Raw genomic sequence first — 20,223 nt, 5'->3', positions numbered from 1 at the left:
TGGGAGAAGAAATAGATCTTTCCTTCTGTAAATGTTCTCCTATGGGTTTAAAATATACAGTCAATTCTCAGTCCTCTTAAACATGTTCCTCTCTCTCTCATATGTGTGTATTATCTAAAGTTTGCAAAATCCTTTATTGTAGTATGTGTTTTTTCACCTTGTACAGCTTGGAGGCTTTCTAGTTCCTCTCTGCTTGGGAAGAATTCCATAAATATATAACTGGAGCTCATCTGAGTCTGTAGTTAAAAAAAAAAAAAAAGGCCCTAGGCCTTTGCAAAATACTTCTGCTCAAAATTTTCTGTTTTGTATCCAGTTTTAGGCAGGGAATTTGATTATCTGTTCAGTGAAAGGGACAGAAACCATTTAAAGAAAACTTTAGGGAATACTCTAGTGATCTTCATTTTCTGAGGAAAATCAGTAAAATACATGCTCAAGTGGAAATGGAATCGTCCAGTTAATTGTGCACTGAAGAAGTGTGATGGATTCTATTTGATGCTTAACAAGTGTATCCTGCACTTGTGCATTTGGTTTGGAAATTTCATTAGGGTCTAGGAGGAGCAAAGTATCTCACTTCCTGCCTCAGTGAGATTTCTTAGTTCACTTGTTTGTTTGGGTTTCTTTTCAATCTCAGGTCTTACAAAAGCCATGTCTTTAGGATTTTTGAAAGTTTCGTGAAAAAATATTGTACTGAATCAGAAACTGCAAAGGTTGTATGTGAAATAGGGTAGAAAGTTATTTTGTATATAGGAAGCTGACATTGCCTTGCTTCAGGGTGTGGTGAGAAGGCACAGGACAGTGTATGGATTATAGTGCATCTGTCAATAGTTGGTTTCACTTCATTCCCTTGATTTTACACACTTGCTTATGGGGCTTTTTACTGGATATTTTCCCCTGTTTACTTGTGTTCATTTTAACAGGAAAAAAAAGTATCCTGCTGTAATTAGTCACAGAACAAGTTTCTATCAATTTCAGCTATTATTGTAAAATTCAGAATTTAAATTCAGAGAAGCAGTTTAATACCAAAACAAATTATACACAATGTTTCTACTTATTCAGTAATGAAACATTCTACATTATATAAGCTGTTTTGGTTTGGACATTTGTTTATGTGACTGCTAAAAGGGAGGAATCTTCTTAAGTGCCCTTTCTTGTGACTTTTTTGTTTTGTACAATATATGCTACCTGTTCCATTGCAGAACTTTTCATTGCTGGTTGAATTCTGAGGATGGTAGTTGTGGCAGCATGCCCAGGGAATACTGCTGATATGCATATGCTTTCAGAAAATGCTTTTGTTCCAGCTGTGACAATGAAAACTGGTATAAGAGTTGTGGTGAAAGGGAGATATTCATAGTGCTAGGAGAACAGAAGGAGAGGGAAAGAGAGGTATGTGAACAGGTGAATTTGATAAAACAAGCCTGATAAAGAAACAAAGGACTGGAAAAGGAACAACTGCAGGTTTGATTTGCAAGAATGTAAAAGACAACCTGCAGTAAGGGATGCAATAAGTAACTGGTGATAGAGACCACTGTATCTACTCAGGTATACATTGCATATATATATATATATATATATATATACACACACACACATATATATCTATATCTATATCTATATCTATATCTATATCTATATCTATATCTATATCTATACACACATAATATATATGGACATGGGCCTAAGTGCTACCCCTGGGCTGGATTATTGCTGTCAAAAACCCAACTTCTTTATTTCAGAACTATTACAAACTTGTCACTAGTGACAAATGCCAGTGAGCACACAGTGTTTTGTAAATCATTCATCTCTACCCTTTTTTCCTTCACTTCTAGGACAAGTATAAAAAAAAAAAAAATGGAAGAGAGTAAGAAAAAGAAGAAACCAGAAGAGCAAGTTCAAGAGCCTGAAACAGATTTACCAGAAGCCTTACTAGAATATCAGTAGGTTTAATATATTTTAACTTTTCACTCATATAGAATATATTAATGAAGGAAGCAGATAACAAAGACAACTTATACAATTTAGAGCCTGAGCTGATTGTTTTGAGGTTTTGAGGCTATTTCAGAAAGGTACACTTTTTAAACTGTACCTGTAAGAAAGCAATTCAATGGGTCAGAAATTTTATGCCATTAGGCTATAACTTATGGGAAAAAAATTATTAAAACCAGGAAACCCTGACATTTTTTTCTGTTAGTAACAAGCTTTTGATCAGCATATGCTGAAGTTGCACGATCACATTGGACTGTATTTTTTAGGATTCCTTGGTGTTCGCGGAGGTTTGTTGTCACTAGCCAGAACCTCAAGACCTACAGTTTGCTGTCTTCCTTGGTGCAGCTGAGAGCAGAGCACAGTGTTTTATTTTGAAAGTAAGAGATGGATAAATTAAAGGTCTCTTAAAATCAAGCAGAGAAAAATAAGAGCCAAGGGGGAAATACCTGAAACAGTTACATACCAGTCCAACTTATTTGATTTCTAGTCTCTTGAGTAACTGATTAAAAGGAGAAAAATTAAGGTTCATGACTTTTATCTAAGAGACAGAACTTGGAAGGGAAACACCTCAGGAACACCCAATGTCCAACAATTATCAGCATTTAGGGAGCAAGGAGTAGTGCCTTGGTGTGGAAATGAAAAGTGGAGTAAGCAAACTGAAAAGTTTGCTGCTGCTCCTATAGTTGTGCTGACATCTGTATGAGTTCACAGGGTTTATGTGGGATTTTCTGTTTCATTTTATAGAGCACAGAGTACAATTTTCCATAGTGAGATAGCCTAGATTTAGCTGAATCATATCACAAGCAAATACCATCTGAAAAGTCCAAAACTAATTCGCCTATTTTGTGAAGGAATAAGGAAACTGTATAACAGGGCTAAGAAAAAAAAAAAAAAAACAGTACCACTTTGTGATAAAATTATTGTTATGCATATGCAAATATCCAAGCAAATGATTAATTTGTCTGGAGAGATTTCCACTGGTATAGGTGCTTCATTAAAAGGGAATATGTAGTTTCTGCAGCAACAGTAGAGTAAAAAGGGAAGAAAAGTACTCTTCTTGCTATTTTTATCTTTTTCCCTCTCTCTCCTCTGTTCCTCTTGCTCTCCCTTTATTTCTCTTCACCTCTGTAATCTGTAACTTCTCTGTACCACTTGACTGATCAAATGTGACTAATCATGCAGGTGAATAGCTGTCACATTCCACTTTAAGATTTATCAAGTGTGTAGTATTTCTTTAACTTCCATTCTTGTTTTTTATTTCCATACACTGAAGAATGGTCACTGTTCCTAGGGAGTTTGTTATTTTGCATTTTCATTAAAATTCTCAGTTTCAGTATTTCTGAGGAGCAACAATCTTATGATGTACTTTTGCTGTGGCCATGACCACCATATCTCTGGTCTAGTCTCTCTCTAACTAATATCCTTCTACTTAATAGAAAACATGAAGACTACCTTGGAGCACACTGACACCAGAGAGTGCAAATTTAGTAATCTGTAATTAGCATGATTCAGTGATTTAAACTTAGCAAATTAACCAGGAAAAAGATAATCTTCTTTTAAAATAGCTTTGGGCAATAAGGAAGGGAAAAAAACCCAAAACCACAAAAAAGCATCCAAAACCCCCAAACTAAAAACTGAAAGAACTGTTAAAATAACAAAAGACTTTGCAATAATTGTAATACTCACCTCTGTTGTGCCATATGATGAATGAATGCTGGGAACAGAGGTACATATTACAGAGATTTTTTCAAATAGACACCATTTGCAGCCTAGTGTTTCTCATTCTAGAAGAGAGAACGCCAGAAAGAAATGTTTATTTCATAGCTGTGGCAAAGAGGATGTCAAGTAGCTATGAAAATGTGAAATCAGTGAGCTTGTTCTTTGACAAAAATATAAAAACAGAATATACTACTTAGGCTGGAGTCCCTGTTCCCTTAGTTCTTCTTCAAGGCTAACAAGTTCTTGGTGTACAGATGTAGTTTATGACACTTAAAAAGCACATTGTCAGAAGAATTGAATCCCATTGAATTCTCCAATTTGGGGTTCATTTGACCTATGTGTGAGTGAGTTCCCTAGGCTTTCTCTATAGCTAGTGATGAGTAATATGTTCTGGAGTACAAATTATCTTATCCTGAAAGTGACCTGTGTAACAGGTCAGCTAAACCTCATGCAGAATGAGCAAATCAGCTCCAGCCTCTCAGGAGGCTACACAGGAGCAGTATAACCAGGGAATCTGCTGCTCTATAGGGGTATGAAATGCTAACTAACATGCAGGCCCAGATGTATATGGGAAATATTTTTTTTTGTGTGTAGTAAGCAGGCAGTGGTATTTTCCCAAATGAGTCAAGCAATATGGTATGAAAATAAATATTTTGGTAGTATTTACATCTAATCTATCTTAAATAGCATTCCTTTCTCTAATGTTTTTGTAAGAACATCTCTTTCTTTACTCTCTCTTCATAGCATTGTAGCAAAAGAAGCAGCAATTGAACGGGTTTTGTTTCATCTAAAAGGACTGGAAGAAAAGATCAAAGAAAATCTTAAAAAAGTAAGCGACTATGCAACAAAGTTTATTTGTGGTATTCTTACGGATTCAGTTTTATTCTTTCCATTGTAATACTACATACATTAAAATTAGTTATTGCAGTGAATTTGTTACAGTCAATGAAACTAGAGTTAGTAAGTTACTTTATGTGCTGAAAGTTAAGGTGTTACCTGAATTAAATGTGACATATAGCATAAATGTCCTAAATATAGCAAGCTAAAAAGAAACTGCAGGAGTAGAGTGTTACAGAATAGGACAGAGCAGTAAGGTAGAGTGAGTTCAGTGCAGGTGCTTTCCAATGTACAAGAGATCTTTATAACCACCTACCTATTTCATGGACTCACAGAATCGTTAAGGATGGGAAAGACTTCTCAGATCATCAAGTCCAACTGTTTAACCCAGCACCACTGTGTTCATCACTAAACCAGTTCCACAAGTGCCACAACCACATGTCTTTTGAGCACTTCCAGGGATAGTGATTCCACCACTTTCCTGGGCAACATGTCTTAATGCGCCACCACGCTTTCAGGGAAGAAGTTTTCCCTAATATCCCATCTAAATCTGTCACAATTTCCTTTTCCTCTTGCCCTGTTACTTATTACCTGGGAGGAGATACCATCCTCCACCTGGCTAGAAAGTTGTTCCAGATGGTTGTAGAGAGAGATGAGATGCCACCTGAGCCTCCTTTTCTCCAGACTAAACATCCTCAGCTGCTCCACATCAGACTTGTGTTCTAGTCCTTTTATCTACTTTGTTGCCTTTCTTTGGCATCTTTCTCTGCAGCAAGCACAGGACACTGAGCCCTCTTTCAGTAGATACCTTTCCTGCAGTATGCCTTATAACCAGTCCTACAAATATTCTTCAATATTTCAGTGCATGAAGAATAAATGGTATCAATTTCATTTCTGTCAGTAGTATTAGCAGGCCTAACCAAGCACTGAGAATTGCTGACCTCCTTTGAATGGCTTCTGAAGTAATGGAATTGCACAGGTTTCTGTGATACTCTAGTTGTTGCTGCAAACTTAGTTACAATAAAAATTGAATAAAGAAGACCATCATGCTATTTACTAGCTGAGATTTCTAGCACTGACTGATGAAGACACACTTTCTCGTGGAAAAAGAGTTGTTTTGGGTAATTTTTTGTAATTACTGATTGCTCATGAGTGACACTTTATAGAACCATGCGTATGAGCTGTATATAAACAGCCAAAATATGGCATCTGATAACTGTGAGCAGTGAACATTTAAAATAGGTATTAGGGAGTTACCTATTGAAATTAATTGAAAGTGCTCAAAAATCCTTATTCTGGATCATGTTGCAGCCTGCACTTCATAGCAGTGAAACATTGAAACAATATCTCTCTGTCCTTTCTGTGCTTGCGCTTGCACTGCTTTTAAAAGCAGTTTAGCTTTCTGTGGTACTTCTTTCAGTCTTGAAGCCTGGATGGTGTTTCATTCATGGCTTGACTGTCAGTGGAAGTGGCAATTGCTCTTCTTTTTGCAGGCATCTGAAGGCTTTTATGATTGTTGTTGGATCTTACGTCTCTTGTGGTTATACTGCTGGATTGGAGGGTGGTTTGACTGCTTTGTTCAGGGACACAGAGCAACTGCATAAGGGAGACCCCCTCAGTGGGTGTACCCACTTTGTTTGAGTGTGTTACTGATGGCCAGCACCTGTGAGGGACTCACACTGATGGTTTATGGAATAATGTTCTTTATTAACATAAAGCTATGACAGATTAAGGTTTGAGGATTTTCAGTGACAGTAATTCCCTGCAAAAACATATTCAAAATAACTCACTGACAAGCTTTTATCCCCAGTGAAAGTATTCAGTGTCCACAGAGTATGGTTCGAGCCCCATAGGTGACCCTATGAGGGAGAAGACAGGTTCAGCCTCACGGCTGATCCCAGCAGTTTTGATGGACTTCCCGAACTTCTCCCCATTCCCAACTTACTTTAACACTATTTCTTTATGTTTAGGTAGTGCTTGAGTGACTCTAGTTATTCATCTTCTCCTCTCTCCCCTGGCTGACAGGTGCTGTGCTGTTTGTCAGCTACAGAGTGCAATTCAGTTCCCCTCCCTGCAAGGATTTCTATGCAGCCTGGCCATGGTGTCTCCACTCCATTCCACCCTCTGTTCCATCTCCCTTAGAGGGGCTGTGGTTGCAGATTGTAGGGAATCATCATGGAATAGGTTTTGAGCATGCCAACTGCATTCCATTCAGAGATTTGCAGCTGCATTTTACCCTAAAATTTCCATACCACCACAGCTTCTGTTAGGATGTGAATACAGCTTCCCAGTTTCCTCTAATTTTACCCCACCTATCTTTTTACAGTTATTCCCCCAATATGCTACTAGTTCATGGTCTTTCAAGGACTCTATATTTTAGACTGAGCAGTGTACTTTAAGGCAAGGGTGAAGTGCTATTGTTTTAATTTAATCATTTATTTTTACAGTGCTTTGAGCTCCATTCTTTATTTCCTACTTAATGTTTCTGAGCGGTTTAGAGTTAATCCTAGAAGTGAGGAATGCTTGAGACTTTCTACTGCCTGTTACTTACTTACTAGTTGTTTGCTCCTGTATGGTATCCTTTGGGAGCAAACATACACAATCAGTAATTTCAAACAATCTGAGTGTCACTAGAGAGGATGACGGCCAAGGGCTATGATCACAGTTGTGGAATCAGGAGGTATAACTAATTTCAGCTCTGACAAGACTCTTTGCTGTGGTTATATGCAAGTGATCTGATTGTCTCATGATTTTTCTGTATGAAAATAGTACATTCTCATGAAGAATGTTGACATGAAACGAATAGCTCCTGTGTATAAATATTGTTATTAAATTATCCACAAGCAGGTTTATTTTCAGGCAATGGAGGATTATTGGTGTGCTGTACCAAGTACAGCTGTCATTTGTCTCTCATTTCCTTCCAGTGGTCTTGAAGTTACAGAGGAAATGTCTGAGCCTTGTAAATTCTCCCTTCTGCTCTAACCTTTCAGAATATGCAGAACAGGTGTTTAGCTCAGTGTTCTTGAATTTCATCTGGCACTAGGCCAGATTTTACTTTTTTAACTTAAATTTGTCACTTTGAAAACATTTTAATATCAGCTGTGCCTTCTTTCTTAGAATGTTGTTCTGAAGGAAGAACAGAAGGTGCTTATCAGGCGCTTCGTGAGGCAAATAGAAGAAAAGGAGAAAAAAAGAGATGAGAAGAAGGTTGTAACCAGGGATGATGTGGAAGAGTCACTGAAAGCAGTTTTTCAGCTTGTGAAGGACAAAGAACAACTTCTTCAAGGTATGTTGTGAGCTGGGGAAGTGTGGTTTGCAGTTTACACACTTGGGATTGAGTACGTGTTGTTGCTGTTTTGCAGTTTAAGTAGAGATTCAACTTCTTTGTTGCATAAGAAGTATAAAACAACTCCTCTCCCAAAACTGGGCTCTCTCAATTTAGTATGAGACTGCAGAGGGCTTATAAATCAATCTATCCCTTCTATGTGATGTATGGTGTTGTGCTTCCTTTTTTTTTTTTAATCCATGAAAGTCCTAAGCACTGAAGATTAAAATAAAATTATTGATGGCAGGAAAAAAGACCAGTTTCGAGTGTTGAAAATTCTAGCTGCCACCCCTCCAGTTCTCTGTGGGAGACGTGTTGTTACAATATCTTGGCTAGAACTGTTGTCTCTCCTTGGAAGAACAAGATCAAGCTGTTTGCAGCAATAATGGTGCCCCTTGAAACTGTGTAGGGCCATCAGGTTGTAATGTACTGTAGTGTGGAAGAATGCCCCTTGCTTTTCCATTCCCTGTGAAAGCGCCTTTCCTAAAGAAGTTGACATTGTAAGAATTACCAGTTCAAGAAATCGGTAATGATCTTTGACATTCTTATTTTAATAGATCTGCGCTCCCAAATTGAAGAAACTAAGAAAAAAAATTCAGAAAAGCAGCGTGAGAGAGATTATTGGTTGGAATACAAAAATGTTGGAAGTAAAATACATGCTGAGAGGATTAGCAGTCTGGAAAAAGACACTGTGGAAGTCAAATATGAACTTGAAAGAACTGAAGGTCAGTTTACAGCTGATGTAATGCAAGTCTTACAGGGTCTTTGCATATTGCTTGCAGGAATTAAATGATAAAACTAATTTTAGGTCAAGTTCAAGTAACATGTATCAACTTTTCTAGTAATTTGCATGAACTTTTCAAAGTGCACTTAAGATGTGCTGCATAATCCTGAAAAATATAAGGATTCTCTTTTTCTTTCTCTCTCTGTAAAAATTCCTTTATTAAATAAATTGATAAAGTTTACAGAAATTATGACAATTAAAGAAACTGATAAGCTGGTCCTTTGATGTTTTTCTCGTAAAATACAGGCAACCCATTTTTAAAAAATGTTACCGAGAAGGATAGCAGTTTTTTGTAAAAGAAAAATCTATGCACATTTAAGTCACCTACACAGAGGGCTCCCTTAGCAGTCTTACTTGAAAATGTTGTCTCTGTTGCTGTTACTTCTCATCATCTACAAGCATTTCACATATTGAAAGCTCCTTTGACAGGAAAGTAGTATGAGCTCATTCTTGGACAGTCTTTTCTATGGAGCACGCTGGTTTACATGCAGGACTAGAGGGAGCTCTTTAGCCAATGGTCTGGACTTTTCCTCCTAGTTACACAGTGTGAGGCCCTGCAAAATCACCAGTACAGACATAGACAAATACTGGGAACTATTTCAGCACTGTCACAGCAGTGGAATTCATTTGAGAACTTAGATATTTTGGTGCTGAGTTCTTTACAAAAATTTCTTTTTTACTGCATTATTTTAAAAACATTTAAATATTTTGCTGTTACATAACCCATGCTTCCAACAGGAGAAAGATGTCCTGGTTTTCTTTCTTTATGTCCCTCTCAGTATGCATGACCGCAGCCAAGCAGCTGGTAGTAACAGGCAGTGACACTGCTCTAAGGGTCTCTGTATATTCTGTGCCAACCATTACCAGGCATCAGCTACTGTGAATAAGAGCCAGCCAGCCATCTTTTTGTCTCTCAAAACATATTTTGCCACGATTAAGATCTGCTCTGTGATTTCTACATTTCCAGATAGCTTAGATATCCTCGTGTGTATTCAGGAGAGCTTGGGGTTTTTTTTCATTATGCATTTTCCATGTTCTTGATTTAAAACTTTGCTATATAGTTGCTGAAAAAGAGAATGGTCTTTTATATAGAATGCCAGCAGGGACAGGCAGTCTGACCTTCTGCATGTTATAGGGTACATAATGTCAGGGTTTAACAAAAATTCATGGTCCAACAAAAATTCATGGTCCAACAGAAGTGTATTTTTTCAAAGTCATGTTATAGTGGTACATATATAAGTGGCCTACATAACATGCTGGCAAATGATGCTGCCAGTACTGGATGTTGACCAAACTATTTTGCTTAACTCCCTAAAACTGAACCTAGAAACTCCCCTAATCTGGGGAGTACAGCCTTCCATCAGAAATCTAAGAAACTTCCAGAGCAAGGCAGCAACAAATTGGGCCTGTTCACACCTTGAATGTGTAACAGGCTTAGAGAATAAGCATAGGTGAACAGGTTTCTGTCTCTGTGTGTACCACTGTAGGGATTGAAACTGGAACAGTTCATGTTGTCTGGTGTGACATATTAAGCAAAACAGCTGGAGAAGAGAAGAATAAAAGAGAGCCACACATTCTGGTGATGTGTGGGGAAAACAGTGTTGCAGTGAAAGGATTAGGGAAGATAGCCTCCTTAGAAACTGTTCAGACATACAGTTTCTCCATTTTCATTCTCCAAGTACAATTCAGGTTATTTAGCTGTCTGAAATAATGAAAGAATGAATTCATTATGGTATGGAAGTACTTCTTTTCATTCTGCCAAGTCTAGATGGTGGGGTCCAGCTTCCACAATGTTAAATGAATAATTAATGCACAACTAATACACCGTTCACATTTCACTGCCTTTGACTCCACAGTGCATCCATGAGCAGATATTAATTTCCAGCTAGATCAGAAATAAGCGGTCTGCAACACAAGTGCAGTAAAAGACTGAATTTCAACCCTTTGGAGCAAGTGTGCAGCGCCTTCCTTCAAAGAAAATTACTGTAATCTCATTCATTCCTTCAAAAGGAGGAAATATCAAGCAGAAGTGGGCTATTTAGAAGAGCAAAAAAAAAAAAAAAAAGAACCGAAAGGACGGATGAAATAATTAAATAGGAAGTGACTAGAATATGAAGCCAAACCTATTCAATTCAATGTAAGACACACTTTCTAAATAATGACCAGAAGTAATGATAGAACCAAATAATTGTGGCAATTGCCACATTCTCCATTTGGTCCTGTTGTCAAATTAGAACCTTAGACCCTTAGATAAGTCAGAAAATGTATTAGGCATGGTATAATAACTATCCATGTGGATAAGGTGATCCAATATGCCTCTATATCCAAAAACTAAATTTTCTAAGAAAATCTCTCACATGGCTCCGAGACTTCTGCTATCGATAGAGACAAAAATTAATATTAAGATGCCAGTATTTTAACAGAGAATTGCTTAGCTCACTGCTCAGTTAGCAGTGAATTGCTCATCTGTTGAAATTTTCAACAGAAACGTGTAAGCCACTTCCAGTTTCTAGTTTTATACTTAATACTGCTGTTCTTTGGGTTTAAGAGGATAATTTCTGTGGAGAAGGATATTTTAATCCTTTTCTGTGGAGAGTCTCTGCAGGTGACACTTGCTGATAAGTTCCAGTTTAGTAATGATATGCCAGTTATCTATCCATTATCAGGAAAAATTTATGTCAAATAATGATTTCTGACTTCCCTGGGTTTTTTGTTTGTTTCTTTTGAAGAAAATTATAGAGAAGCTTTGAAGGTTGTGAGAGAAGAAAATCAGAAACTGTTTGATAGGCACATGCAGTTGCTCAGTGAAGCGGCTCTTAAGGTATTCTTTTTGCTTTTTTAAAAAACTGCTAACTGCATTATAGTTGGGATACATGCACTCTGCATTATTAATTATTTTAACTCATATTAAGCCTTTGAACTTTTCCAATAAATTCAGAGTAAAATAATCTGTAAATCTTGGTATACATGGATTTGGTTATTGCTATACATGCATGTACTGTTTTTTTTTCTTTCTATCAGGAAAACAATGGGTAGATGTGAGGGCATTTTACAAACCAGGCATGGGAAACTGGGACACCATGCACTGACAAGGCTTGTTTGAGAACTGTTGCTTTTGCCATGGCCTTGATTTTGACATTTTCACAGATTTCAAAAAGCAGTAACATACAAAGAATTTGCTTGAAAATATGCATTAATTTGAAAAAAAATATATTTAGCTGTACTTGTAAAGTACAACATTTTTTAAATGCCACAATAGTGCAGTCTCAGGGAAATGCAGGTTTATTGAGTCACTAATTTTTTTGTCATCTCTGCCAACTCTGATTTGAAAGCTTGGTTCACAAATAGCTCTAGTGACAACTTCTTACTTTCACAAAATGCAAAGCATACTTCAGTACAAACCACTAGGCTCATTAGGTGTTTAAATTCCCTGACTTCAGTGCTGGAATTTCCAGTCATGTGAGAACATAATTCAGAGCACTGTGTTTATGGTGATCTACAGGGGCATCTTCCCTCCCAGTTCTTCCTTCCCACTTTACTGCCATCAATAATTAAATTATAGCCTTGTCTCATTAGCACAGACCTCTACATGCTTAGGTCACTCATTTGGGATTTTACTTGGGGTTTTAATCCCTGAAGGTTTGATTTTCTGAAAGCAATAAGATTTGAGCAGTACTGGGAACATAGAAGAATTTGTTAGGCAAAAAGGGAAGTGTCCCATTTTTATATGGGAAATCAAAAACAATTGGTAAATTGCTTGACATATAATCTGCTCTAGACAGGCTGATAGAGGAGAAACATCTGGCCTTGTGAACTAAATCCCCTTGTAATCCCTCAGGGGATGCTACAGTCTGTTGTTGGGATGTTTCTTAATTATTTCTTACTAAAGAGCAGAAGGTTCTTCTTTATATTATGCAGAACTGTCAAAGTTCTGCTCTCAGATGAGATAATCTTAAATTGTGTTTTCTCAGAATGCTGTAGGATACTTAGACAAAAACTGTCGCAGAGAGATTGAAGAGAATGAGTGGCTAAAAGAAGAGGTAAGAGGATCACTTGCCTTCAGTTTATCATGGCAGTTCATTTTTTAAATACTGTGGCCTATGGTCAGAACTGTTTCCAGTCACAGGCCTCGGGAGACTTCTGTTGGCAAAGGAAAGCAATTTTTCCAGTAATTAATCTGTAATCCTGAGCAGCAAACATTGCAATGTGGTGAATAAAGGTAAGAGGAGGACATCTGCTTTCACAAATGGAGGACCCCCTTTCCTGCCCAAACTGTTACATTAAAGACTACGACATTCCATGCAATTAAGGACTTTTATCTGTGGAGATGGGGATGCTATATAGTATAAAGGATCAACCAGGTAAGTAGCTGAAGAGGGAGGTTTGAATTGCATTACAGTTCTAGTGCTGCTGTATTGAAAGAAAATGGATATGGATGCTGGAAACATGTTCTGAGAAATGGCTTGAAACAACATTAAATGGAAGCTCATAAAGAAACCATGGGGGATCTATGCTGAAGTAGGAAAATCATATATAGTTGCAATTAATTGCTTGGTAGCTTTTATACTGTCCTTTAATGACAATTTAGAGCTATATATTAGATAGCTGTAATTGTCTTGACAAGCAAAAAATTTTGTGAGTCAGATTTAAGAAACTAATTTTTTCCATGGTGAAAGTTTGATTTTATTTATTCCAGTCAATATAAGTTCTTTGTTTCAATCAAATCTAAGCATGAGATTGGTGGGTGAAATGCCTTTCCTCACTTTTACGGCCTCACAGTTGAGAACTGAGCAAAACTTTTTTGGGAAATTAATAAGTGTACTTCTTACTTTTCCATGCCACATCAACAAACCTGGCAGATGTTTCTTCATTTTAGTTACTAATTTAAGGTACTTGCCAGTATGCAGGGACACAGCTTTCTTTCTTCCCCTAAATGAGCTCTGAGCATGCATCTTCAGCTTTCCAGGGACATTGTCCAAACCACAGCTTCTGAAGCAATGAGGGTAGGGAAAAGAAATGGGAGAGAATTAATGTTTTATTCTGTATAAACAAACAGGAGCTCAAATCTATACATCCCATCACTGAATGAGTATGAATTCTCTTCCCTTCTCCCTGTCTCACTGAACACTTACTGTACATTACCAGTGCCAACAAGAGAGCACTTTGGAGTACTCTTATGTCCTGACAGGCCCTCACCTCAGAGCTGAGGGAATTGGATTTCTTTCCTCTCAACTAGAAGTTTCTTATGTTCCGAATTACTTTCCTATGTTGCTACTTTCCTATGTTATGAATAACTGCTTTGAATTTTGGGGGAAAACAAAACTATTATCACCAACTTCTCCAGTCCTCTGAATTCACCCATTCATTTTCTCTGCTTTTCTTACATGGATGAAATATTTTCTCTCAGACTAATGTTTATATGTAGCTGACAGGCTGTTTCAGTATTTCCTTTGGGGGAGATAGACTAAAAATCTTAATTTTGTCTCAGGTCTTTTTTTTTTCTTTTTAAGTTTGGCAGCTGAACTGAAAAATTACTTACAAAAATATCCCTAGATTAGTTACCTCCAAATTTAAACAGATTTGGAGACTTCAGTCACATTTTTCCATGGTTTCCATGGTGTCACACCAAGATGGTGCAAAGCTGCATCACCTCACTGTGCCAAGCCACATCCTGTTACTGGTTAATTTTCCATTTTCACCTTTTTAATCCTTGGGAGAAGTTGGAATTAGTTTTAGCTGCAAATTTGGATGATTATAGGTGATTAATTTGATTTTGATGAGAACGGATGCTTTCAGATCACTGGGTACTTCTCCTACACATGTGGATATGGCTAAGTTTTATGGGAAGGTTTCTTTCCCATAGTAGATTGCCCTCCTCAGTGAAGGGGGCAAGAACTTGCTTGCATTTCAGTAAAAGTTGGAGGAATTGTGGGAACTGAATAATCATCATCCTTTGGTCAGTATAACTCCATGATGATAAGGGGCAATTACAGTCTGAAATCAAGTAGCACCTGGGGCTTAGCCAATGTCACAGAACCATGGAACATCCTGAGCTTCCTGGAAGGGGCCCACAAGGATCATTGAGTCCAACTCCTGGTCCTGCAAAGCTCCCATACGTGCCTGAGAGCGTTGTCCAAATGCTCCTTGAGCTCTGTCAGCCTTGGGGCTGTGACCATTTTCCTGGGCAGCCTGCTCCAGTGCCCAGCCACCCTCTGGGTGAAGAAATGTTGTGATAACTTCGACTGAAAACTTCATTAATTCCAGGTAAGAAGGCTTTTTGTGTATAAGAAGGAATTAGAAAAACAACACTTGCTGAGCAAGACCCTGAATTTACCTCTGCAAAGAAGCTTTTCCTCTCTCAAAGCTCTGATGTGAAAGCATAAAAGAAAAATCCAGAGCTCCTGTCTAGCAGACATGTTTGACTACACAAGAAGGTTGTGCTGTCAGGGTTGCATAGCCCAAATGTGTGGCTGTGATTGACGGATGTGGGCTGTGACAGTAAAAGGGTTCTAATAAATGTGTGAAAGAACCAAAGAGACCTTCCCTTTGTCTAAAAATGGGTCACTATGTTCCCCCACAAAATGTGCAATCTTGCTGATACAGCTGCATTTTTTTCTAGAGTTGTGCTGGTAAAGTAGTTGCTATCAAAGCTTTCCAAAATTCTAAGAGTTGCTTCTATTATTTTTTTAATTGTCAAAAGGTTAAGATCTACCGTAAGGAAGAAAGTGATTTGAAAGCTTCTGTCCAGCTCCTGGAAGAAGAAAATACCAGTTTAGTTGCAAAACTGATTGATATCAAACTTCAGCATCTAAGAGTATCAGGGTAAAATAATGATTTTATGGACTCAAAAATGACTTTTTTTTTTTTTTTTAAAGATAATGCTCCTGTCTGCCTCTAGAGCTCTTTGGGGTCTCCCCCATCAAAGCCAAGATAATTTCCTAGTTGAGGGAAGACAGGATTTGACTGAGGATAGGTGGGGGTAATATCTGTGAAAGATGATAGCAACATGGGGACTTCCCAAGTACCAAATGTCAGGGAAGAAACTGGGTCCTTAATTAATCTACTAAGACCTAACACCACTCACTTTATATCACCGAGGCTTGGAAATAATTTCTTTGTGTTGCAATTAGATGGTCTCAGTCCCAGCTTTTCAGACTAAGTGCTGAATAATATATTTTTCCTTTACTGTTCACAAAATGTTAAAGGATGTGAAGATTAATTTGCAAATATATAGGGGGTTTGCAATCTTTAGTGAAACAAATGACCTGACACTGTGGAAGGAAGACACCTTGGGAAATGTCTGTGAAGGTGTCTGTAGTACTATCTTCTTTTTTATTGAAACAATTTAACTTTTTCCCCAGAGAAAGATTTATTTAGCTACAAAATGTCAACACTAATGCTATCAAAACCACAATGCAACAATGTGAGAGATCAATCTTCAGTTTCCAGTCCCAGCTCAGTGATTTCAGCTGTATTGCACAAAAAGTTCCAAGTCTTAAGAAGTGACCATTTTTCTCTCCTTTCTGAACTTTGGATTTCTTTGAAGTGAGAGCTGCCAGCTGTGGTCTGAATCTTGGACTGACTGGAGACTATAAAATTTGTTTTCTTTTAAGTCTCATGGACATAGTTGAACTAAAGCACTAAGAATAAAAAAGAGCAGCTTATTAGCCACTAAGCTACCTGGCTGCCTCCATTGCATTTTTGAAGCATTGCGCTATTCTGCCTGTGTTGTTAAGCAGCAGTGGATCTCAGAAAGGGTGGCCTCCCCCTCACCCCAAATCATTGCACAGGACACTTTAGAGTGAAAATTCACACCTTTATTATGGGTTTCACTCTATATTTTTTTACTCCATAGGCATTTGTTTCTTAAAAAGGGAGCTGGCTTGCATGAAGAACTTCCTAAGGATGAAATGAAAAGGGAGAACAGAGAATACACAGGTAATGTAAATGCCAGCAGCTTATAAGTATTGATAAGTTACTGAACATTTACAGACTTTTTATTGCTGAAGCTTTTTAATCAAACTACCTGTTTGACATGGTGAACACCTTATTTCCATCTTGACTGCAGCCACCACAGCCATGATAGATTGTATTTTAAATAAGGAGACAAAATCACAATCTAGCTGTAATACAGTTTTTAAATTTAAATTTGTTTTAGATTGTGGAGTATAATTACTCATCTAGAGCTACCCTGGAATGCAGTTTACAGGACTGGCCATCTTTTATGAAGATATGAATCATATCTTAATCAGTTCTTTACTGATCCATATCATAACTTCATTATAGGTTGTCCCTGAGAGGACACTCTTAAACTCTGTGTTGCCTTTTACTTTTACTGTGCATGTACTTTGCAGTCATACAGCCAATACATCAGAGTTAATTTATAACTAAACCCCTAGCAAAAGCAGGTGAAACTACATGGAGCTCAGCCTGAACTGAAAATCTTGGTAAGCAGTACTGAATTTTGGGCTGAATCTCCATCTCTTCTGGTAGGTGTGCCCAGGGGAATTATATACCTTTAGCCAAGAAGGAGCACGAGCCTGTGCTTATCTGTTTAGGACAGTCTCTGTGGATTCATAAGTATCACAAGTTTTATTTTTACATCTTTTTGCAAGTAGAAGAAAGAGGATGGAAAAAAGTAGAAGAAGAATGATTATAACATATCTCTTTAATACAAAATTAAAGCGATATATTAGAAAAATGGAAGCCATACAGTTACAGATACACGAAGTTTGTTGAAATTCTGGTGGGCCTTTTGAAACCAGCAGGCACCAGCAAACATGACAAAGACTTCTGTATTAAATGTGTGGTTACTTTGAAAACCTTTGCTAGACTTCTTTAGTTACTTCGAGGAGAAGGCTTTGTTCCAATAAGCTGGGTCACTGTCCCAGGCAAACCTATACATTGGCAGTCCATGTTCAGAATCTTCTATCATCCTGAGAATTAGTCAACTACAGACATGATCTCTTTAGGGAAGTGAGAAGTAGACTAACTGTGTTATGGGAACTTGTAGTTACATACCTATAGATACACAAACATGGGTATAGAAGAAGTTTATACATGTTTTTGCTTCCTTTCTTATTCTTTTTAAGTATTCAGGGCTCTACAGGATTAAAGTTGAACTGAAAAAAGTTCATTTTCCCCCCTGCCTCCTCCCACAGATCCATTAGTTCTAACTTCCAATCAGTTTCAGTCCCTGGGTCTTGATCAGAAATTGTGAACAAAAAAACACATAAAAAACCCCACTGTAAATGAACATTTGGCTTCAACTGCCAATTAAAAATGCTACCAAGCTGTTCTTCGCATAGCATGGGCTAAGCCATGTTAAAATTACAGGCAATCCTCATACCAAGTACTGATTCTGACTTCCATAAGGCTTAACAATTACATACACTTTTTTTCTTTAAAAAGCAAAGACAGATGGAAAGAGCCTCAGAAGTGCCTTTGCAAAGATTCAGTCTAAAAAAGATTATGAGAAGCCTCAAGACAGTAATGAAAAGCTGTGGAAAAAATTTTCCATTTCAGCCCTGGACAGCTTGGATGAAGAAGAGTTCCAGGTATGAGTTAGAGTTATCAGGTCTTTCACTGATACAAACACCTTTAGGGGTGGAGTATGAGCTACTGTTGGGACCATCCTGTTTCTGGTGGTGTTATGGCATCCAATGTCCTTTACCTGGTTGGCAATTCAGATGCTTGACTGTAGTCCTCTGCTGCTGTTTGGGAGAGTAAGGTCACTCCATGTCCTTCAGCTGCTGGGCCGAAAGAGCACAGGTTCTGCGTCTTACAGACCAGCCTCACATGGATGTTTTGGAAGCCTTCAGGCATCTCTGATATAATGAGGCACATGTTTTGGCAACTGAATGGTGTCCTAGGAATCATCTCATGGAATGTCAGGATGAAATTCCCCTAGAAAGAATTCTGAATGTCACCTAATGAGAGATTACTTTGCTTGGAAGGTGATGGACTGGTCCTTTAGAATCTGTGTTCCCAAGTAGCATTAAAGGATCAATATTCCTTCAGTAGAAAGCCAGGATGGTGTTCCTGGGTGCAAACTGGAGGGTTGAGAAAACAGTGCACACTGGCCTTTCCTGTAGCTGATTGACTCTAATCCAGCAGAAAAGCTTTCCTTTTCTTTCTCCACCTGAACTAGTTTGTGTTGGCTCTGTCAACCGAGTAGACTCAGAGGTCTGGAGAAGACCAGAGCCAGTGCAGATGTGGTAGAAGCACATGGTTGGGCTTGGACCTCTCTCTCTCTCTTTGGCAGGAGCAAGCTATTGGATTAGTTTAACTCTTCTCACAGAACCAAATTAGAGATCAGAATTTGGTTTATAGAAAAGGTGGTATTGGTGAAAACACACAGGAGAAGAGGGCAGCAGGGCTGTAGCCTCCTAAAATGAGTAGGCTTGTAAAAGAAGCCTATTATTACTGACATTATCAAACACAACCCCAGGGCAGCATCTCTGCAGTTGCTTTGAGAAAGTTACTGAATTTTGTTGTTTTTTGGGTTTTTTAAAAATAATAGTTGCTTTCCTATGAAATTGCAAAGGAAATACTCTTTCTTCTTAAGGCATACTCAAAACTGGGACCTCTAAAGAGAAAGCTGTATGTGGTTGGAAAAGCTGTGCCTACTTGTAAGGAGACAGAAGAAATGCCAAGCAGGAGCCACAGAGAAGAGGACACTGTTGGTAAATCAGATGGGCATATCACAGCTGAGATGATCAAGGCTTTATTTAAGGAAAATGTTGATGAAAACTAGACAAGCTGTGCTGTTTACACAGAAATGTAACATTCTCCATTCATTAAATATTTGCTCTCTTCTGTGTGGCATGGGGCTTTGAGGAAACTACTTTAGAGTGCCTGAATCATGATTATAAGCTTCATGAGAGGTATGTCTGTTTGAATTGAAAGGTTCCTTTCCTTACCACTGAGAGAGGTCTTGTGCACTTCTTGGGGTATTCAGTATATGTAGTAGCACATATATCTACTAAAAGGTCTGAGCTAATATTTAGTTTGTGTGGTCTCCACTCGCAGATGTAGAATTCCCTCTTGATCAGACAGTGAATGGGTCTGCCCATATGCAGGCTGCCATAAAACACAGAACTATTAAAATACTTAATGCTCTCCTAAAGCAGAATTAATTTATGCAAGTATAATTCAATTATTGCTATAAATTGAGTGTTTGAATGCTTTCTTATCTGTCTCCACAAGACCCCCTACTTAAACACATTGAAATAAACAAAAATTAATTTAAACCAATTTAAAACTAGCATAGAAATCTCTAAGGTCTTAAACATTTTGTTTAGAATTGGCCAAATATATTGTGTAAGCCCATATCCTTGGTTTGTGGCTGGTCTCTAAGTGCATTGATGCAGTGGGGGGGTTCCCTCTGGACACCCTCTCAGCACCACACAATAGTTCCTTCCCACATGTAGGCTCTGACCCATGCATTTCCTCATTAGAAGCTTCTGACAGCATTGAATAATCTGATTTAAACCCTTGACAGAATAATCAGCTGTTTAATAAAGATTTTTAAAAAACTTACATTTTAAACTACCTGTATCTCAGTGTATCTGTA

General features: G+C 37.9%; 1 protein-coding gene across 1 annotated transcript; it reads left to right on the top strand.

Moving 5' to 3' along the window:
• The first annotated feature begins 1,845 nt into the window (after positions 1-1,845).
• Positions 1,846-19,404, top strand: CCDC83 (coiled-coil domain containing 83). Its single transcript, XM_062487493.1, has 10 exons — positions 1,846-1,934; positions 4,447-4,531; positions 7,657-7,825; positions 8,422-8,589; positions 11,378-11,469; positions 12,620-12,688; positions 15,349-15,470; positions 16,504-16,586; positions 18,060-18,205; positions 19,216-19,404. The coding sequence occupies exons 1-10, from the start codon at positions 1,849-1,851 to the stop codon at positions 19,402-19,404; spliced, it is 1,209 nt and encodes a 402-aa protein (XP_062343477.1). The 5' UTR covers positions 1,846-1,848.
• Positions 19,405-20,223: the final 819 nt, after the last annotated feature.

This window comes from Cinclus cinclus, chromosome 2 (genome assembly GCF_963662255.1).
Source record: "Cinclus cinclus chromosome 2, bCinCin1.1, whole genome shotgun sequence".
NCBI classification, from domain to species: domain Eukaryota; kingdom Metazoa; phylum Chordata; class Aves; order Passeriformes; family Cinclidae; genus Cinclus; species Cinclus cinclus.
Note: the sequence above shows the minus strand (reverse complement) of the source record. Positions and strands in the feature narration are given on the sequence as shown.

Coding starts and splice junctions, on each gene's coding strand:
- CCDC83 (XM_062487493.1), top strand. CDS start 1,849: ATGGAAGAGAGTAAGAAAAAGAAGAAACCAGAAGAGCAAGTTCAAGAG. Junction 8,590..11,377: donor TGAACTTGAAAGAACTGAAG/GTCAGTTTACAG, acceptor TTTCTTTTGAAG/AAAATTATAGAGAAGCTTTG. Junction 11,470..12,619: donor TCAGTGAAGCGGCTCTTAAG/GTATTCTTTTTG, acceptor GTGTTTTCTCAG/AATGCTGTAGGATACTTAGA.